General features: G+C 46.7%; 1 protein-coding gene and 1 long non-coding RNA gene across 6 annotated transcripts; one reads left to right on the top strand and one right to left on the bottom strand.

Moving 5' to 3' along the window:
• Positions 1-3,808: 3,808 nt before the first annotated feature.
• LOC125528150 (protein DETOXIFICATION 14) lies at positions 3,809-8,813 on the bottom strand. 2 transcript variants are annotated; one of them, XM_048692661.2, is made up of 7 exons: positions 8,352-8,810; positions 5,957-6,501; positions 5,784-5,870; positions 5,651-5,707; positions 5,317-5,555; positions 4,327-4,532; positions 3,809-4,219 (listed from the first exon to the last, which is right to left on the bottom strand). In XM_048692661.2, the coding sequence occupies exons 1-7, from the start codon at positions 8,613-8,615 to the stop codon at positions 4,136-4,138; spliced, it is 1,482 nt and encodes a 493-aa protein (XP_048548618.1). In that variant the 5' UTR covers positions 8,616-8,810; the 3' UTR covers positions 3,809-4,135. The 2 variants fall into 2 exon arrangements, 1 of the variants encoding a protein (XP_048548618.1); XR_007292333.2 differs by lacking the exon at positions 3,809-4,219 and having other exon boundaries at positions 4,334-4,532; positions 4,862-5,555; positions 8,352-8,813.
• Positions 8,814-17,650: 8,837 nt separating this feature from the next.
• On the top strand, positions 17,651-21,254 carry LOC125533090 (uncharacterized). 4 transcript variants are annotated; one of them, XR_015609283.1, is made up of 11 exons: positions 17,651-17,896; positions 18,140-18,226; positions 18,297-18,392; positions 18,471-18,542; positions 18,952-19,134; positions 19,216-19,251; positions 19,362-19,732; positions 19,879-19,930; positions 20,131-20,189; positions 20,598-20,751; positions 20,858-21,252. It is a non-coding gene; the product is annotated as an uncharacterized LOC125533090 (long non-coding RNA). The 4 variants fall into 4 exon arrangements; XR_015609282.1 differs by having other exon boundaries at positions 18,471-19,134; positions 19,362-19,463; positions 19,554-19,732; XR_015609284.1 differs by having other exon boundaries at positions 18,471-19,134; positions 20,861-21,254.
• The last annotated feature ends 953 nt before the right edge of the window (positions 21,255-22,207 follow it).

Raw genomic sequence — 22,207 nt, 5'->3', positions numbered from 1 at the left:
CTCAAGGGCGCAATTTTCGCCGGCTCGGATCGAAATTGGCGCCGACGGAGCCAACCCGAGCCAGGCGCGCTGGGGGCGTTTGGGGACGCCGGGGGAATCGTTTTTGGCGCGAGAGAGCCGTTGGTCCTCCTTGCCAGCGACTCGTTTCGCTTCTCGCCGCTTCGTCGTCCTCATCGCCTCGTTTCCCGCGGTGAATCAATGTCAAAACTGCCGCGCACTGCCGCGTCGGTCAGCCTCCGTCATTGATGCCTCACGGGCGGCGCAGTGAAGGCGTGACGACGCGCGTCCCCGCGCATGCCACGCATAGACGAGGCCGCCACGCGTGCTCGCGCCGCCTCCGCCTATATAAACCGACCCCAGCGCGCCGGTGACACGCACAGAGTCTCCACCGCCGACGCACCCTATCTCCCCTTCATCCCTCTCCCCTCGCCGTCCCAGTTCGTAAAAATGGACGAACGATTCCCAAGCAACGGCGCGGCGGCGTACGGCTTCGGCCGCCGCCACCTTCACAAAAACAAAGCTCGGCTCCTCTTCGAGGCCGAGTACCCGGTCCCGCCGGACATGCGGGTGCCCGGGGCGTGGAGAATCAGCGCCGATGGGGTCCCGGTGCCACCACCGCCCACCGAGGCGGTGCGTCGTGCGGAGATCGCTCGTATTCGCGCCTCTCTGCCGCGAGCGGCGAGGGAAGGGCCGCGCTACGTCCCTGACAGCCCGCACTGGGAGCCCTACTTCCGCCGTCGTCACGCCGAGCAGCTCGAGGCCACCAACGGTGTCGTGCCCTCCAGCAGGCTCAACTCCCAGGGGCGCCGCCGATGGTGGGGCGTGCCCGGCCGCACGCTGGAGGCCGTCCTCAAGTATATCGAGGGCGGCAACACGCCGAGGCTGGAGTACCCCTCCCCGCCGTCCTTCTCTCGCCGTCGTGGGAGCTCGTGGACGCCGAGGTGCATGGACCCCGGGGCGTCCTCCTCCTCGTCCGGTCGGTCGACCGGCTCTCCCTGCCTCCGCCCCGTCAAGCCGGAGCCCCAGGAGCCCCAGGACACGCCTGTCATCAGCCGGCGTACCCGCAGCTCCGGTATCCGCATCGCCGACTCCACCCCCGCTTTCGGGCGCCTCGTCCTCGTCGCGCCCAAGCCGGAGCCCAGTCTCCCCCCGGAGTACGAGAAGATAGCCCGGCGCGGCTTCTCCGACGCGGACGCCCTCCGGTGGGCGCGCGACGACTACATTCGGACGGAGATGAACCGGCAGACCCGGGCCCTGGAGGAGATCGCCGCCCGCAAGCGTGGGCGCGAGGACGAGCACGGCGTCGTGATCCTCGACAGCGACTACGACGAGGACGCCACCGGACCGTCCAACCCACCGCGCCAACCGGGAGAGGGTTGCAGCAGGGACGGCGGGCATGACGGAGGCGGCGACGACGACGACGACGACGGCGGCGGCGACTACACGCGGTTCTACAGCCTCCTCGGCATGTAGAACTGCAAGGGCGGCGGCCGGCGAGGAGCGGCGAGGCGAGCGAGACGGCGGGCGGGCGTAGTAGTGTGTTTTTTTTTGTAAAATACTTTAAATATGTATAAGCGGGCGTGTTTGTGCCGTGTTTGATCGAATTTGGTTTGAAGTCGCCAAAATATGCATGAACTCGTCGTGTTTGCGCCGTTTAAAAAAATCCGGTGAGCGCCGTGACTGGGTGGCATTACACCCTCAGTGCGTGTTTTGCACAAGTACGCCTCCAGGAGGTGATTTTTAGCGCCTTAGGTAACTCGGGCGGCAGCCAAACCCAGCCGCCAGGCCCTCCGCCGTAGCTCTCTCCATCCCCTCCACCGCCATTAGAGGAGGCCGCCGGATTAAGCCCAGACGGCTGACGGCGGTGGCGAAGAAGCTCCTCTCTCTCGCGACGCAGAATGTGCGGGTCATCTTGACAAGCGGGAGCGCGTGCCCCGGATCTGGGTCTCCGAGACACGTCGGGTTTCCTGGCGGCAGGCCATCCATCGGCCCCTTCCATTTTTACCGAGCAACGCAGTGGCATGCGACGCTCGCTTCAGCCCGCGCAAACACCCACGACGTGTCGAGCAGGCGCTGCCCAGCCTGAGTTGCACGGTAAGCAATTCTGTTCCTGTTTCTCTAGAGTCTTGGCCAGCATACCGATGAGACGTGTCGAGCAGTTTCCGCGGTCTAGAGTCCGGTGCGGCGGCATGTGATGTCGTCTCATGCCAGCGATGCTGCAGGGGCACAGGAAAGCACATGCCAGCGACGTTGCAGCCTTGCAGGGGCACATGAAAGCACGGGGGTGTTGCACCCGGGCTGCGCGTAAAAGGCTAGCTAGCTCGTTTTAGCTCCCTACTGCCTTGTTCACTGCTGATGCCATTGCCAGCCACCGCCCACCCATAGCCCAGTCTTTCTAAAAAAAAAAAAAAAAAAACAGAGGCCGGTCCATTCCTAGTCCACGTAAAAATAACAACAATGCTAGCTGGTGGTTCAACATCTCCACAAAATCATGTATTCTCTCCATCCGTGAATAAGTGTACATCTAAGTTTTGTCCTAAATCAAAGTTTTAAAATTTTGGTCAACTTTATGGAAAAGAGTAGTAGCATATATGACATCAAATTGGTACATTATGAAACTACATTTCGAAAAGAATCTAGTGATACAAATTTTAGTGCCATAAATGCTATTACTTTTCTCTATAAAGTTAGTCAAAATTTTAAAACTTTAACTTAAGACAAAACCTAGATGTACTCTTATTCGCGAACGGAGGGAGTATTTACATTGCGTATTACGTGACAGCTCGGCGGCTAGGTTTTTCTTTTACCCGATCGAATGCATTCTTTTTCTTTTCTTGTGAGATTTTTTTTTGATCTATTCATGTTTAATCATGGCAGTACAACGAACACCAGAAATAATAAAAAAAATATCCAGATTCGTAAAGCACCTAACGACGACTACAAGCACTGAAGCGAGCCGAAGGTGCACCGCCGTCATCGCCCTTCCCCGTGCCGGAGCCGGACAAAAAGCCGGTTGTCGTAGATAGTTGAAAAATCGTCGTGCTAAGCCTCATACGACAAATGCACCAGAACAGCAACCGCCGCTGATGAAGTGGAGCGTGGATGGGAAGAATCCAATCTAAAAACACACGAATGTAGACGAACGACAACCAAATCCAAGCTTATTTTTTGTCTCCATCGTGTAGTGGTGTAAACTACTTTGCCCGGTAGTTAGTTAGAGCTTGGTTAATGCTGCCCGCCCCTAGGAGCGACGTGCGGTGCGGTTCGTCTAAAGTGGCCAAGCTCCACACTTGTGTCCAACAAGTCGGCTAAAACAGAGAACGGGAGCAGCTACGGAGCTATGCAGGCGCAAACATTCTCGTGTTTTCAGGAGTGAGCACCATTCAGGTGGCTGGGTAGGAACAGGGTGTAGGATAGTGTCTACTTTTTTGTCTCTGTAGCTCTCTGTTTCAAGAGTTAGTTTTGTCTTTGGTTTGTGGGGCACTTTTGCCGCCTCTATCTGTACCATGTAACTCTATATCTCCTCCCATCTATAATGCAAAGGCAGAGCTCATGCTGTTCTTTCAAAAAAAAAAAAAAAGGTCGGCAGACCAATAATGCTCTCTCACGCATCTACCCAAGAAAGTGTTTAAATCACTGAGTAGTGATCTAAATGCTCTTATATTTCTTTACGAAGGGAGTAATTTGCAAGTCATAAATCCCAAATATGCAAACAGAACCTTGCGGAGATAAACACAGCCGTCCATATACTTTCAATTCTGAATTGAATTCGGAATCTAAAAAAAAAGACATATCCTAAGGATGTCTATGGCAAAGTCGTCACTTTTTATTTATTTTTAAAGAGGTTGGTACTCTGCTTCAGGATCCGTTAGCAACATCTTTTCAGAAGATGGCTACCGAAACTACGCCCGTGTTACTTTCTCCATTGAATATCTGCTATCATTCTTCCCGACCTCAACAAAATTGCAACATTACAACTACGGGCACCAGTTAGTTCTTGATTTCCTCGGTTCTTCAGCAAACTCGCCTCTCTATACACTCACATCTCTGAGACTGTCATCTACAGCCACAAGATTAAGCTGCCGTGTCGTCTGCTTCAAGTTCGGGTCAAGGGATTGAGCAACCCGCGACAAAATTAGGCAGCGCCCGTTACATCAGACATCAAAGGCTCCTTCTCTGCCAGGGTTCCGCCGAAAACGCTCTCCCTCGCATTGTCAGACTGCAAAAGCATCAAACAGCTCAGTGGCATATAAATCAGGCTTTGTCTTTCATGTACGATCAACACTGGCATGGAGAAACTGCAAAGTTTGAGATGAAAGAGCGAACCATCTTTTGCCAGTTGCTGAAGAACACTATGCCGGACAGAAGTAGGAATTGCATTATGGAGCCGCAGGAAATGCCCATCCAAAGCCCTTTCCCTCCCATCTTCAGAACAAACCCAAGAAGGAGGGACATCGGAATCCCAAACAGATAGAACGAACCGAGGTTCACATAGGCGCCCAGGTGCTGCGACCCACACCCTCGAGCAATACCTAAATGATTAACACACAATGTGTGTTAGCACTTAGCACTAGACATGAATGCATCTGGTGCTAAAACTATGTAGAAAGAACAGAAAGAGCGGATTCTTCTCTATTGGAGTTTAGCGATATGATGTCAGTATACATGAGGATCTTGCCTGTGTCTAAATTAAGCTTATGTTGGAAATGCCAGGCAAGAGCATATGTTTGAGCAAGTATAGTTCATAATTTTTGCCTGTCCAGAACTGTCAACAAGCATGAATTTGCACATCTAGTGAAACAGACCTGTGAAGGAAACAACAGTTCCACTAGCTAGAAGAAAGGTGCAAGTGATTGCATACTTAGTGAGGTGGCGCCCACTTAAGGTTACATCCCAGCCAGATGTGTGTGGACGTAAACACCGCCATCCATGTTCACGTAAGAGCACATGTTTGAAAGAACAAACAAGTAACTCCCCAAGTAACAATGTCGGCTTCCACAACACAAAATAGCATTAGTATAGCGAAACATTAACAAATCTAATAAGTGGCACGTTACCTGGTAATGTCTTTGCGAAATCGGCATGACTCACAGATAATAGTTTCACTTGCTACCTAGCAAGGCTTATTACCAAACTGGATAAAAGCTACATACTGAATTATCGAAATCAAACTACAGGGTGAAGATATATATATCACAGTATGGTGTCATGGCTGGAAACAAGTATAGCTTATGGCTGCCGAAATCATTATAACATCACACTCTTTTGAAGGGACGGTAAAATTGACAGATCAATTGGTAGTTAGAAAGTTTTAACCTGAGAGAACTCCTTGTAGGCTATCAGCAGCAACTGAGATGCAGATGAAGGGAACCATTGCATTGACATAATCAACAACCTCCTTATCACTGCTGTATGCATAGCCCAAGATGTGCTGGGATGCTAACAGTGCCCCAGTGATGACAACTGCCTCAGTCACAGCAATACACATGACAACGCGGACAGCCAGTCGAGCACCTTCAGGATTCCCGGCACCTAATTCATTTGATACCCGAGTGCTGCCCATTGAATAAAAATACAGAATTCCGTCATCAAATGATAATTCCATCCAGAAAAGAAGTAATATCTAGAAGTATCTTAAGCTTCTACTTACCTTCCAGCAGCACCAATCCCGTATGCTATAGTATACATCAGTGTGATTGTTGTCATGCTGCACAAAAAGACGCATGTGAATATGATGCAAATATTACCATCAGTGCATATTACCTTACATGGGAAATTCTTACCATGTAGACAGAACTGAAGTTTGCAGCTCTGGATTGGGTAGAAGTCCAGACAGAAGAATAATGACCTCAAATGACCACCATTCAAAACTGGAAGATTCACACGGAAACTCGTTAGCTCAACAGGGAAAAGTAACGTGACACGTGGCCATTCTGAATCACACTGCTGTGCTTACCATAACATTAGTGCAGACGGCAGAGCTAGGCGCATGAACACACCCACTCCACTGAAAGCATCGAGTGTAGGACGCGAGAATGTCTCCTTACAAGAGTTTGAGCATCCGATGTACGCGACAAGCATGAACACGTTCAACCAGTATGATACGCTTATCGCCAAAGCGGCTCCAATGTACCCAAGGCTGGTCTTGAACACTAATAACCAGCAAACAGGAATGTGCAAGAGCAACGTCGCAATGGAGGACCAAAGCATAGGGATTATCAGACTCTGAGACTGTAAGAACTTTGTTAAGGGCTGGCTGACAGCGTATGCAAAGAGGGCCGGAATCAACCACATTATGTATCTTCCGGCTTCATGCGAGATCATGGGGTCCTGGCCTATGAGGGTCAGGAGTTTTCCCATGAATACCCAGAGAAGTGAGATTGGAATGCTGACAGCCGTCAGGGTGACCATAGCTCTGTAGGTTTGCACTCCCAATCTGCCGTACTGTTCGGCCCCGTAAGCTTGACCACACAGAGTTTCTAAGCCGTTTGACATTCCAATCTGTTATACAAAGCAGAGTATTCAGATTACTGGTGTAAAAAATGTGCAACTCAAAGAAAACAGTTTTGCTAACACTGTTCAGAATATTAAATAATGATGTGCGGTAATAGCGTATAGTCTTGAGCCCTTAAGCCCACACATGGCCAGACTGGTGCATCAAAATAACAAAGTGTTCTTGAACTTTGAACACGCCAGATAACAAAGTTACTCTTGAAAGTTTCATGGAACAACATAGTTAGTCCCATTCCTGCATTCAACCATTCGGTGGAGCTTTGTCCCAGTTAGTGGGGAAAAAATGAGAAAAGACTAAACCCCTCCTAATTCCTTCTTAATGATGGCTACTACTTGTAACGACAATATGCCTTTTCTTTAATATGTGAGGTTTGAATAATTTGACCGATCGCACCATGGCGTGGTAATAAACAGCCGATGTCCAGCGGCAGAACGCACACAAGTTTGTTATTTTTTTGAAACGGAACACAAGTTTGTTATGATACATATCTTTTTAATAAGTTTAATAAGGTATATAAACGAAAGAATGCAGTACTTGCCTAGAAAAAAAGAGAGAATAATTTGCTGCTAGTGAGGTCACTATACACTTTACAGTAAGGTGTTGGTGTTCAACTCGAGATTGGCCACCTAGGCCCGTACACCGAATGAGCACGGCACCACAAAACCCCAAACTAAACCTACGCTGGACTCGTTCACAGAGTTTCTAAACCGCCTGCCTTTCCAATCTGTCATGCAAAGCAGAGCATTCAGATTACTGGGGTCAATATGTGCAGTTTTAAAGAAAACAGTTATATTTAAACTGTTCAGAATATTAAACAAAGATGTAGAGTAACAGCCCACGCCCGTTGTAAGATTGTTGCATCAAAATAACAACGTGTTCTTGAAGTTTGACCACGCCAAGTGACAAAGTTCACTTGAAAGCTTGACGGAACATGGGTGGTTCCATTCCTGCATTAACCCTCTTCAGTGGAGCGATATCCCAGTTATTGAAACAGGGACAAAATACTAAACCCCTACTGACTGATTCCATTTAAATGACATTATAGGATTATATGCTTGAGAGACTTAACTATGGCTTAAACTTGCACTTTTCCGGTTTCCAGCACACCTCTTTTACCAAACAGGTTAAGGCAGACTGAACACATGTAAGCTTTGCATAATTTAATTGATCGCGCCATGCCGTGGTAAACTTGTACTAATACACTGATGCTAGCAGTAGCAGCCAATGTTCAGCGGCAGAACGCACACAAGTTTGTTATGATATACTCCTTCCGTTTCTAAATATAACACTTTTTTTTTAGAGATTTCAACATGGATTACGTACGGAGCAAAATTTTAGAGTGTAGATTCACTCATTTTGCTCCGTATGTAGTCCATATTGGAATCTCTAAAAAGACTTATACTCCCCCGTCCCAAAATAAGCGACTCGGTAAAAGTTAGTATAAAATTGAGTCATTTATTTTGGGACGGAGGGAGTATTGCTTTTAAGGCTAGAACACAATAATTGACTGGAAAAAAAGGAGAGAATCCTATTTTGTTGCTAGCGAGGTCACTTTACACTTTACAGCAAGGTGCTCGTGTTCAACTCGAGATTGACCACCTGGGCTCATACACTGAATGACTGAATGCGCACCGCACCTCAAACCCCCCAAACTGAATCTGAGGCCGACTCGTACCGATTGCTTCTAGCAAGATCGTGCAATAGCAACAGTGAATCACTTGTTGGTTATTAAGCCGGCAAATCAAGTTTGCAACAGGGCAATGCGGCGATCAATTTAAGCCGGAACCAAGGCGTGTGTTAGAGAGAGAGAGAGAGGTGGGTGTGAGGGGTGACGTACGAGGAGGCTGAATCCGGAGACGGAGGCGAGGGAGGTGGCGATGGCGGAGGCGGAGAGCGCCAGCACGCCCCCGGGGAGGTGGCCGACCATCATGTTGGAGGCCACCTGCACGGTGTACTGCGCCACGCTCACGGCCGCCATCGGCAGCGCCACGTGCGCGACCTTCCTGGCCTCCGCCGCCGCCGCCCCGCAGCGCCACCCGCCGCTCTTGGCCGCCGCCGCCGCCTCTTGGTGCCGGGGCAGAAGCGGCGCTCTGTCCTCCATGGCGGGCGTCGTCGCGCTTCTCCGTCCGTGCCTCGGTCGGCGATTGCGGGCGTGGTCTGGCGGTGGCGGTGGACGACGCGGCGGCCGGGCGGGGGGGTTTAATGGGGGAGGACTCTGTCACGCTCGCTATCAGCGGCGCGGCGGCGGGTGGGGACTGGATTCTCTTTCTCTCTGGGGAATATCGTTATCGCGGGTCGACAGACGTCCATATATGGTCCCTCTCTATCGGGGGGTCCCACCCCCACCCCCGCCCCCGCGTCCAGCGCCTTGCCTTTTCTGGTCTTGCTTTTCTTGCCCGCTTTCGAACGCCAAATGATTTGGAAAATGGGTGCATGTTCAAGTGCCCTGGTGAATAAAAAACAATCCTGCCCATCCTCCCAGACAGGTTTGCCTGGTGGCTCATCGTCGCATGAGAGCATCTACAGTCCAATTTGGCAGATCTGACCCCTCAAATTGCCGACCGATACTGATCGGTCAAGTCTCAAATTTATCTTCTCATAATCGGACATCTCAATTATTATATCTCAAATTTATGCAACTACGTCGCTGCATTATATACATCGTTCCGGCTACTACATCACTAGCATGCCATCGGATTACCAAAATCTGGCATGTTTGACTATAGTGAAGAAGATCATCCACGGCTGCCCTTGCCTTTCCTGACGCCCTTGCCATCCTTGTTGCGGAAGTACCAGTCGAAGATGTAGCAGGGATCGAGCTGGACCTGCTTGTCGCCGGAGCTGTCCTCACCATCGATGTCCTCCCTCTTCTTTTTTGGTGGCAGACCGGCCATGGCACGAACCACTCGATTCTTCTCTTGGGCGAGGGCGCACGTGTTCCTCCGCTACCGCTTCTTCACAATGCGAGCGCAGATGGCTTCCTCCTCTGCGGCCGCCCGCGCCGCTGCCATGTAGGCAGCGAGTCTGGCCTCGGCGCCCCTTATCCTCTCCTTGCCACGACGAGCACTCCGGTCCTGATGGGACTCATACTCCGCCTGACCGGAGATCGGGAATGAGGGATTTGAAGGCCGCCGAGACCGCGATGATCTAGCCCTAGAGGATCCGAGTGCGAGTTGAGCCGACGCTATGGAGTCGCGCCGGACAGATCCTACTGTCGGTCGGGCGTTGTCCTCCCGGGAGCAACGGAGTGCAATGCGGACGGCCATTGCCTCCTCCAACCCGCACGAGATGACACCCCAATCGACGGATGCGGACTAGTTGGAGTCAGATTCACTGCTCGCCATGCCGGAGACGGTCGGAGATCACCGGAGGTGAGCTTGGGTAGCGGAGGGGGGGAGGGGGTGGAGTGAAGTGGCTAGGGTGGTCCGACAAGTGGATGGGGATAAATATATGTGGGGTCGGTGGGCTAGCATGGGCCGGGTCCGACGTGGTGGACACGTCAGGGGCGCCCCATACCCACCCTATGTTTGGGCTGGATATGAGAGGTGTCTGTCAGCCCGAGCGTTTAAGGCACCCGTCTGGGTCGAAATTTCGTGAACGGGTAGTGACATGGTCGTCCGTGCGGGCATTTGAGGCGGATTTGAGGTGCCCAACTATAGATGCACTGAAGCCTCTAACCTTAATTTGAGTCGGAGCCGGGCCTGACCTCGTCATTCATAATCAAAAAGTATTTGTATTCGTGCATGCGCCTCTAAGAAGGACATTAGTCATCGCCGTTTTAGCTCTTGGATCAATTTAAAACACCTGACATCATATATTGCAGTCACGAACGCAAAGCAAAAAAACATGACCTCGCTGTCCCAAGAAAACGATAGTAATCTACGCTGGAGCTTCGTGTTGATGGATGGGCTTGTGCAGTGGCGGAGCCAAGGGGGGGCGAGCAGGGGCGTGGCCCCCCCTAATGATCGAATGATGCTGTGTAATTAGCGATAGGAACGCATGTATTGCTCGCGCTTATACGTACTTGGCCCCCCCTATACGGCGTTAATTTAAGAAAAAGGGAGAAGGCCTATGTCAAGCCCACACTAGTGCCGTATGTTCTCGCGTGATCAGCCTGTACGTACGTTTAGCTCCAAAAAAGCTCAAAAAAAGATTAGCATGTACGTGGAATAGGCTCATAAAAAAACATGTACGTGGATTAGTCCCCGCTGTTCGGTGCCCTCGCCCGCCCGGCCGGCGGCCGCCTCTTCTCCCTGACCTATTGCTCCCGATCCTATTCATACAGCGTAGCGCAACTGCGACGGCGCGACGCAGGCTCGCAGCCTGATTTCCAACCAACAGAAACTAGCCAATGATCCAAAGGTTTAGCACATCGCACCATGCATCTAGTAATCTCAATTCTCATCTTGTATCATTGTTGGACATATATACATCAGATTTTACTAGTTTACATGTTCTGGTTGTCTGACTTGTAATGCTATGATTCTATGAAGAATTCCTATCATATACATGTTCTAAAAATTATAGTGACTGTGATGCAAATTATCTTGTATGAGTAATTATTTGCGATGCAAATTTTCCCTGTGTCAAACTTATCCAATATAGCTAATTGTCACACTGCAATTCAGCAGCTATGAAGAGAAAAGCGTTGTCAAACACTGTCCACGTTAATTCATTATTTAAGCAGGTTGCTTCCAGTTCTTCACTGAAATTGTTAATAAGGCTGATGTGCAAGTCATAAATCTGGTCCAATTGACACCCATGATCAGGATATGCCGGACATGGTAAGTGTTGCAGAACAAGCAAAAACATGTTAAATTGGGAGCTGCCACTAGACAAGCAAGTTGAAGCTCTAATAGAAGTGCCTCCAAAATATTGATTTTATTTTAAGCGCCAAACGAGAGACTTACTTGGGTTAAAAGTTAAAAAAATTTGACAGGTAAGTTCTCTTCCTGTGAAATTATTATTTTTTTGTCATGTTATTGGCAATTGTAAAGATAAATTTGAACTTATACAACTGTATCAATGTTTTGTATCGTGTGGCATATATTACAGTATGATGATTGTTATTTTTTGGTCTAGAAAAAGTTTAGGAACTTGACTTGGCCCCCCTATACCAAAATCCTGGCTCCGCCCCTGGGCTTGTGGAGAAGCGGAACCTAGAAAACCATCTTCAAGATGAGAAGCCGTTATCTGCCTAAACACCGTCCCCGCGAGAAAGAACCCTAACCTAATGTGATGGCCGGTGGAGCCAGAAGGAACTAGATATGCTGATACCGCGGCCGCCGCTTAGCGAGATCATAGGAAAAAAATTCGGTACACCCTTCACGGCCTTAATGTTAGGTCCTCTTCTACTACCATGTCATTGTTGATCGCAAATAGAAAGTCATCAAGGATGCGGTCCTGTCAAACCAACGCCATGGAAAGAAAACCTCAGCACTAGAAATGTATAGCTTTGTACTTGCAATTATATAACAAAATTTTGATGCTCCAGAAAAAACAATAAAAAAAACTATGAGTATGTAGTTGAAATTGTTGGACATCATCATTTTCATCGGAAAAAAAATGTTGGACACCATTCCGCCCGAGTCTAGCCGATGCGGAGCAAGACATCACTATTTAGAAGAAAAATGTCAGGCATTATAGGTGCTCTAGAAATACCTTACTACTATCAAATAGTAGAGATATTTTTTTTGTGAAATAAACTTTCAATCTATTCATCATCTTTTAAAGCAGTACAAAAAACACTAGAAGTAAAGTAAAATAATAGAGATATTTGACGATTTCGATCGAGGTAGGCAGGAAGGCTAGCAGTAGAATGGTAGCACCACCAACTAGCTTATGAGATCATGGCACGGAACCGCCTGCCTGCTTTTAGGGTTTCGAAAAACGAAACAGATCAGCACGATATTGCTGTGGCCTTTTTTGGCTAGCCGGATTATTCCCTGGGAAAAGCCATGCCTTTTACGAACAGCTTTCACACTTGACGCGCCACATGTACGTGTTGCCGACAGCACGTCAAAAGTTGAGAACTGAGAGAGTGATCTAAATGCTCTTATGTTTTTTTTATAGAGAGAGTATACACAGTGACCGTCTACGGCCATTGTACTGACCACCTTAGAGCATCTTCAACAAGCGCCCAAAAAGATATTTTTTTGGCGCCGCACAGCTCCAGCAGATGCTGTAGCGCTAAAAGTTTTTGGGCGCGCACAGCATATTTTGGGTTTCAGATTACGCGCGCTTCACAATTTGCACTGTGTGTTTTTTGTGCGCGTGTATTTTGGGCGTCTGCAAAAGCGATGTTGGTCCCGGCACACTAAAAGTGTTAAAGTGGCGCGCTATAACTTTTATTGGACGCCAAATTTTTGTGTTGGAGATGCTCCTAGGCACGCGGAATCGAGTATCGCGTCGCTAATAACCAAACTGACTCTCCGGACTCGGCGCCGATTTGTTGTCTGTGGATCGTGCGATCGCAGCAGTGAAACGCTTGTTAAGTTTGGTGGCAATCGCAGCAATGAATGACAAGACAACAAGCCGCCTGGCCAGAAGAAGCCTGCCTGCCTAGCATTTGGTGTGCAGCGACAAACCGAGAGCAAAAACCGCATATGCCTACCTGCCCATCCATGACCATGAGTCGAGTAAGTGGTGTCACTACTTGTGCCGTGGTGTCTGTCATAGCTGACGGCTGAGCAGAGGCGCGCGCACACACGCTCTGCTCCACTTTTGGGCCTTCCAAAAGCGAAACCGCCGGAGACGGTCAGAGACATGGGTGCACACAACGGACGGTGCGTGCCACCTTCGTCTCCACGGTTCTTTTCTTTCTCCTCGTCCAGTTTTCTTATGTTTGATTTGGTTTTTAATTTTTCTGGTTTTCCTCTTTAAATCCTACTTATTTTTTTCCCTATTTTCCTTCAGCACTTTTTATTCTTTCTTTTTTGTTACCTTTTCTTATCGTTTCTTCTTTTTCAAATTCATAAAAAAATCATGAACATTCTTCAAATTTTTTTTGAATTCATGGACTTTTCTCATTCGTGATTTTTTTAATTCATATCAACATTTCCTGAAAAGGTTTATTGTACATTATTTTATTTCCAGTATGTATAAAAAAAGTTGTCAACCTATAATAGAAAAGGTTTTCCGTGTGTTAAAAAAATTACAGTTCGAATAAAAAAGGTTAACACATACTAAAAATGTTCAATGTGTGTTAAGAATAGTTTTAAAAAGTTCAGTTTCTATTGAAAATAAGTTTATCGTAGCAAACATTTTTCAAATCTACAAAAAGAACTTGAGTTTACAAAAAATAAGGGTCTCTATAAATTTCGAGGACCACGCTACAGATCTGTGTCTAATATGAAGTGAAGCAAAGCTAAGGTTAACAGTTATTGTGCACTTAAGCTTGATATGATGAAGGCTTATGACAGGTTGGAATGGGAGTACTTGGAAGCAATGATGGGAAAACTCGGTTTTGCCCCCCTTGGATAAAAATAATCATGGGTATGGTACGGTCTGTATCCTTCTCAGTGCTTTTTAATGGTGAAAGGCTTGATCATTTCATGCCGAGCAGAGGTATACGGCAGGGAGATCCGATATCCCCCTATCTCTTCTTAATTGCAGCGGAGGGCCTTTCGTGCCTCCTGAAAACCAGTTCTTCGTCATCAAATATTGTTGGACTAAAGGTAGCACCAACGACCCCGGCCGTTAGCCACCTCCTTTTTGCAGATGACAGCCTGCTGCTTTTTAAGTCAGGGAATGAGGGGGCAGTAGCGGTATCAAACCTGCTTGAAACGTACCGCTTGGCTTCGGGTCAGAGGATAAATCATGATAAGTCTTCGATTTTCTTCAGCAGAGGATGCCCACAAGTGGTGAGAGACGATATGAAAAATGTTTTGAATGTGCATAACGAGTCCCTCAGTGACAGGTATTTGGGAATGCCAACGGAGGTCGGTCACTTGAAGAACGGGACTTTCAAATATTTGAGGGACCGAGTTTGGGAAAAGGTTAAGGGATGGATGGAAAAGCTATTATCTTCAGCAGGGGAAGAGGTTCTTATTAAATCAGTGGCTCAAGCTATTCCAGTATATTCGATGGCATGTTTCCGGCTGCCACGGGGACTATGTGAAAGCATTATTTCGCTAATCAGACAATTCTGGTGGGGAAGCAAGCAGGGGAAGCGGAAACTGAGTTGGGTGGCATGGGATGTGGTGACCCTGCCAAAGTATCTTGGAGGTCTTGGTTTTCGGGATATGGAGATGCTTAACTTGGCCCTCTTAGCACGGCAGTCCTGGCGCATGTTACAAAACCCACCATCTCTGAGTGCGAGGATCCTGAAAGCAGTATACTACCCTAACTCGGACATTTTTGGTGCAACGCTAGGGTCTCATCCCTCGCAGATTTGGCGGGCTATTTTGGATGGCCGGGATATCATGGTTCAGGGGCTGGTGCGCAAAATCGGAGACGGTGAATCGACACAGATATGGGAGGATAATTGGTTGCCGAGACAAAACATGAAGAAGCCGATCACTTCTTTGGTGCAGAACCCTCCAACTACAGTGGCTGAGCTGATAGACCATACGTCTTCATCCTGGAAGGAGGATCTAGTCCGGAAGGTGTTTATACCAATCGACGCAGCAGCCATATTGCAAATACCCCTCTGTACACGACAAACTGATGATTTTTGGGCTTGGTCAGAGGAGAGGAAGGGCACGTTTACCGTTCGATTGGCGTACCGGATGATCCAGCAAACGAAGCTAAGTCGCTAGGCGTGGTTGTATGAAGATGGGTCCTCTTCCGACTCCACGGGTGCTGACCAGGGATGGACCGAACTGTGGCGGATAAAGGTTCCCTCAAAACTGAAATTCTTCTTATGGAGACTCGCCAAGCATTCTGTCCCCATAGCAGCGCTACTCCATCATCAAAATATGTCAACCTCACGAGCTTGTCGTCTTTGTGGGGCTGTTGATACCTGGCGCCATGCCATTGTGGATTGCTCCGTCTCAAGGAGCACTTGGGCGCTGTCTTTCGAGGCGATCCTTGACAAGATGAGTACATGCATTGAGGAAAACGCAAAGAGATGGTTGTTTGTCATGCACGAATCGCTTAGCACGGATGATTTCCTTGTCTTCGTCGTCACCCTATGGGCGTTATGGGGCGCTCGAAGGCAGGCAATGTACGAGGACATCTTCCAGACACCTTATGCCATCAACGGGTTTGTAAACTCCTACATAGCAGAACTCAAGGCTCTCCAGAAGCCGCAAGTCGCTGGGGTGAGGGGGTCACAAACTTGAGTTAATCGCTGGATTGCACCGCCATTGGGGATGGTCAAGATCAATGTCGATGCCGCAGTAGGCCGGGCGCGAGGTGCAGTGGGAGCTATCTGTAGAGACCAAGACGGAGCCTTCCTGGGAGCTTCGGCGGTGGTTTTCTCCCATCTTTGGGACCCAGGCACTTTGGAGATGCTTGCAATCCGGGAGGCTTTGGCATTGGCAGATAACATATATGTCAGAAGGGTACATATTGCTTCGGATTGTAAAATGGCCGTCGATGACATCCAACAGCAAAACAAAGGAAGCTATTGGGCAATTGCACATGAAATCATACAACACCGGACTGAATTTGAGGCTTATAACATACTTCATGAATTTAGGAGCTCGAATGTAGAGGCTCACAAGCTAGCAAAGCATGCTTTATCTCTCGGGGTTGGCCGCCATGTTTGGTTAGGCCAGCCCAACGAACTTGATTTCGTCCCTGTAAACATTGTGACGACGTAATAAAGCTTTGCAGTTTGTCTAAAAAAATGCACCGACTCTTTTTCTGGTGACCTAGCCAGGCTGGGCCACCGTTCAAGATCGCCACGCTAGATCACCAACGCCGCCATCGAGGATCGCCTAATGAAGACCACCACTCGAGCACACATCTGCTTCGCCATCAGTAGCAACCCTCCAACTCTTCCACAAGCAGGACTTCGCAGATCATGACCTCCCCGCCTCCACCAGCGCCACAAGGGCTTTGCCCGGCGACGCTCCGTGGCGACGGTGAGAAAGGGAGTAGATGGGGCGGTGCCTAGGGTTTCAGTCGCCTCAGGTCCTTTCTCCACGAGACGTTATGAATGGTTTCTCCGAGATCGGAGCTTTGATATTAAGAAAGTCACCATAGATGATTCACTATTCACGAAAACGTTTCCTTGCATTGAAAATTATTTATTCCATTTTACCCACATTCGGATGGTAAAAAAATTCCGAATAAGTAAACAGTCTAGTGCCCTAATACTGTACCATAAAGCATGCATGAAACTTTTCATGAAAATTTATACCATGTGTTGGAAAACTCTGAAATAATTGGGGTGTTCTAGAAATCTTCTTTTTATTCTTTTTTCATAAATTGTTGCGGGACTCGTTAATGACCCGAGTCTGAACAGTACAAAGCAAAATGTGAAAAAAGTTCAAACTTCAACCGTTAAAAAGTTCTACGATATATTCATGTGTAGTTACAAAATTCCAATCATCAAAATCGTACCTTTTAATATATACAGGTCACAAGTTAATCCAGGGTAAACTGAGCAAAGCTTGAGACGTCTTCTTTTTTTCATTTGTCAAGGGTAGGTGTGCACATCGCGGGACAAATGCATGAATCTCTATTATTAAAAAGGTGTTGATTTGCGAACAAATCTGTGGTTGGATGGTTAGGTGGATAGTGGTATCCCCATCTCATTAGGTTTCTAGTCCCGGTGCTTACATTTATTCTGAATTTATTTCAGGATTTTTGGCGATACGCGGGAGGAGATTTTCTCGTCGATTACGGGGCGCCTACGGTGACTTTGTAAAATTTCAAGATGATATGCTGGCTCAGTCTCTCGGAGATGCTCACAGGGGCAGGATGTACATGTTTGCGTTCATAGGATGAGTGTATGCGCATCTACTATCTACTATCTACTACTACATCTACTATCTACTACAACTATAAAAGAAAAAGAGGAAGCAGATTCAAACAATCTGACCCATCTATTAACAAAATCTAATGGCTCTTAATCTTTCTGTGATTAACGCTACCAACCACGCCTCCCGTTGTTAATCGATCGCTAACCCGCAACGCCGTTAAAAAAACAGTATGCACGATCTCTTGCCCCCGTCCGCACGACCCTCCTCCTCCCGTGTGGTTCGCTGCCCGCTATTCCTCCAGCAGTGGGAGCCGCTGCGGGAGCCGCGCCCTTCGCTGCGGGAGCCGCCGTAGGTCACCACCCGTCGCGCCCTTCGCTGCGGGAGAGCCGAGCCGCCGCAGGTCGCCGCCCTTCGCCGCGGGAGAGCCGGAGCCGCCGCCCGTCGCGCGCCGGGGGAGCCGCCGCAGGTCGCCGCCCTTCGCCACGGGAGAGCCAGAGCCGCCGCGAGCGTGAGCAGCCGCCCGCCCATCCTTTTATTGTGATGAACTATTTCTTTCGCACGTGATTAGTGTTTCAGTTCTAGATCATTCAAATGTTTTGGTACATTCAGTTTTTAATTTCTTGTGGAATTAACTTTGCATGTCTCACCTTTTTTGCCCGTGGAGAGATAAGATCATAAATATGAATCTGTGATATTCTAAGAATCTGCGTTGTGTTCCAATTGTCTCAACTTTCAAATATCATTTTTACAGGACAAAGATATACTTCTAAAAACATTGCATGGTGTTCGAAGATATTATGCATACCGCAAAGGCCTTCTGCAACTTGACTTTATCAAGGTACATGTCAGTTTTATCATTTGTGCTTTCCTGGATTGAACTTGCTGTATTCAGTTTGAACATTTTGCAGTGGAACAGTAACCCCGAGGAAGTTTTAAAACAGATTAAAGAGTCAACTAGATGGTCTGATGAGCTGGATGATTATGAGCTACAACTTGGTTTAAAGGTTTCTGTTACCATTTTTTTCTTATTCTGAAGACAACTGCCAATTTATTCAAGTTATATAGTTATTCTCTCTTAACAGGGTCATATGAAACTTTTAAAGAGACATATCAGTGAATTGGACACAACTTCCACAAGCAGCAGCATGCCTGAGGTTAGATTAGTATTAATCTTTGTCTTGATAATTAGAGTCAGACATACATCTGCTGCTCCCTGGCTTCTCATCTGGTTCTTTTGTCCTCGATTTCTTTCTGAAGGCCATGCTCGTAGTTTTTTCTCAGCTACTCAAGATGTTAGCACTACTCTTCTACATTTAGCCTGAAATGGGAAGTTGTAGACATAGGTTGTGGAAACTTGAGAAATATTTGAATGGTACTTACTAAGTTCATTTGAGCACTAGCTCTTCAAATTGAGGAGGGAGAATAAGTGATTGGTTTGGGACTATATGTGCATTGCAAAGGGCTTCTCTAATTATTTTAATTCCTAGATCTGGTCTGAAGAGAAGCTTAGTTCTCTTATAATCATTTTCTATTCTGTACTGAAATGGAACCTTCATCTTGCAGTATTCTGTAGTAGTTGATGGAAGTAGAGAAAGGTTGGTTGATGATGTATCAAATATTAAATAAGTAAAAAAATTGTGCACATTATAGTACTGATAACATGGTATTAGACCGACAAGGTTTTACAGCGCAGATAAAACTGATCTCCGTTAGGATGTTTTCCCCAAATGAGGTATCGTCCTTCAAGTGAGTTATTTCTATTGATCTCTATGATAATTTTTCATAAATCATATATTAGTCGAATTTAATTGGTTTGTACATGTACAGGTGCCACTGATTACACCATTCGATGAGTTCGATTTGGTAGGATCAATGTTGTTTGTTGTTCTGTTCCATGATTCCTGCGATTTTTTGTGTTTCATCAAAGGTGGTGTGGCTATGATACTAAGGGAGACTTTGTGGCGGTGTTTCAGGATCGATATCATTCAGTAGTGCCTGACCAACAAAGTGTGCTCAACTTTTGGCTTTAAGAGATTAGCTTCAAGAGAGCAAATGAGTATGACGAGCACTGATTGGTGAATTCAGAAGAACAAAAGGTTTTCCATGTGTAGTTGTAAACAGAACTCCCTCTGTACTGATACATATTTTTTTTCAATTATTTTCAGACAGGTCGGGCTTTCTAGATCGGAAGGATTTTTTTTAGCTTGGCCTTTGAGTTTCATAAATTCAGAATAAGTTACTACACCTGCCGTAACTGGACAAATCATGCATGTACGACGCCATGCTTGTGCCCTTATTCCTAGAGTATTTCCAGCTGTTTTCTTAGTCGTTCATGCTCAATCAGGTGAGTCTATTTTTCTCCTTTTTTACAACAATTTGAACCTCTCAATCAGGGAAAGATATGCCCATCATCAATGCACTTTTATTCGGTTTTGAGGAGAAATGAGTAGTAAGTGCGCTAACTAAATTTGTCTTCTGTTCTATGCATAGATGCCGTGCGAAAATCAGCTGCAGCAACTATTGTTTTTCTTTTGCTGTTGGGGTATGTGTCCATATGTGTTAAAAATTTAAGTAGTTCTAATTTGTGGCCTAACAATACTTTTGTTAATAGTTGCAATATTCTCTCTTTTCTTATTATTTTATATTAATAATAGCTCCTGAATTAATCTGTGATTTCCAATCCCCCTTGGAGAACAATCAGATTTTCATGCATAAAGAATAACCATGTTCTTTTATTTTTAGGAATGAGGACTCTAAAATGGATGGAGGAGGAGCTGTAGTTCAGCAGCCAAATACAGCAGGCATGCACAACTATATCATATTACAGTGCTTAATGGAAGCACTTCTCTTTAACCTTTTTCCATGATTTTCATTATGTGAATTTGATTACTATGATGCCAGGTAACTTGACTATTCAGTATCTGTATTTGAGGTCTACACCTAATAATTTCTCTCTAAATAACACCTCTGAAGTTTCATTACACATGGATGAATCACTATTGTTATCATACAAACTCGAGTATTTAGTGTTTGCAGTTCGCGATATTTCCCCCTATATCGTCCTCTTATACCTCAGTTGCTGACTAAATATAGTAATTGCTATGGTCGTTACAAAGGACTAGCTTGATATGCATTCCGAAATATATCCTTTTCTATGATTTTGTGATTGCTTTCTCAGTTTAATGATACCTACTCATGTGAATGTACAGAAGTTTGGCCTCAAACAAGATAGAATTGCAAACTGAGGGGTTTAGAGCAAGGCATGGAAATTAGGAGACCACTAACCATAAGGAGGAGGATTGGCAATGAGATTAGTAGGTGAAGCACCAAACCCAATCATATAGACATCCTCAAAAGGCTAAGGTAAAGACTTGTACTGTGAATAGATTTGGATAAAAGTTAACTGTTTGTTCACTTGATATTATGTTTCTTGATGGTTGGTTCATACAACATGATTATGTGTGGGAAGAAGCGTGAGTTTCCTGCCACTGTCGAGGACGTGGGAGTCTCGGTTCCGCTACGCATCGACACGGGTATCAAGTGCATCTGCAGTAGGCGGGGACATGGGAGCCCCGTCTAAGCTGGTGAGGACGCGGGTGCTGCCGCCATTTGGACCGCTCCGCAAAACTAAAACAATTTTTATATTACATAGTTTACATATCTCAAATTACACAAATTTCTGATTACACAGTTTATTTTTTCAGAACCGAACGAGTTAGGTTCCAATTGCTATCTTCTACTTTTTTATATTCTTATTCGAAGTTCGCATCTTTGCCATGTTCAGTTGGACAATGCCTACACCTATTATAAGTCCTTTCAACTTCACACAAGAAATTAGATATCCTGAAATCTTTACTATAGGATTGTTATTTCTTCATGGATTGGGATTTCTTTTTGGTCTGCTTGAGCTTCACATGCCATAGTAAAAAGACAACTCATTGGGGTTCGCTTTAAACTCGACCTTTGGAGAGGCAGGGATCATCACACGCTATAGATATCCTATTATTTTTCTGAATATGAATTCAAATTCAATACTCACATGAATTTAATGGGCTGCTTCGATTGAGACGTGCGTTGCATGGGCATGCTTCCCCGTTTTGCCCGCCTCCCCCGCGCACGGGATTGACTCTGCCCCTGCCTCCGCGTCCCGCCTCCCCATGCGTCCCCTGCCTCTGCCTTTGCCTCCGCCTGTGTATACCTCGCCCCTACCTGTGTACTCCTCGCTCATGCCTGCTTGCAGCTCTAGGGGGGAGGTGTGGAGCCAAGGGAGGGGAACGGGTGAAGAAGGGAGGATGAGATGGTGAGAGCGAGCAAAACAAGAGGACGAGAGATATGGTGAATCGAGACACGACGGTGAGACACACGATCTCTCATGATCCAACGACCCCGCGCGCGATCGGTTGACTCGGTCGGTCGGTCGGGTAGAATCGTTTGCCTAGAATTAATGTATTGTAGCTGAGACGTGCGTTGCACGTGCAAGCTTACTAGTATATATAAGTGCTTGTGTTTGTAGTGATGTTAAAAAAAAGGAGTTGGTTTCTCTAAAAAAGAGTTGTTGTTTTTACTCATGCCTCCTTCCTTCCCTGGTTTTTTGTTGTTAACCATGTCATGCATTAACTTAATCAAATCAAATCTTACCAATATCTCAACTAAACCAATTTTCCTTGCCTTTCACTACTCATACCCAAATCAATTTAAATCATGCCAAAACCTCAACTAAATCAAAACTTTCATTGCCTTCTCCTATCCATACTCAAATAAAATTAAATCTTACCAAAATCTAAAATTTTATGGATGTCTCCATATTAAATCTCTATTA

Source organism: Triticum urartu, chromosome 1A (assembly GCF_056163025.1).
Source record: "Triticum urartu cultivar PI428250 chromosome 1A, HENAU_Tu73, whole genome shotgun sequence".
NCBI lineage: Eukaryota > Viridiplantae > Streptophyta > Magnoliopsida > Poales > Poaceae > Triticum > Triticum urartu.
The sequence above is the reverse complement of the archived record's forward strand: the minus strand, read 5'-3'. Positions and strand labels throughout refer to the sequence as shown.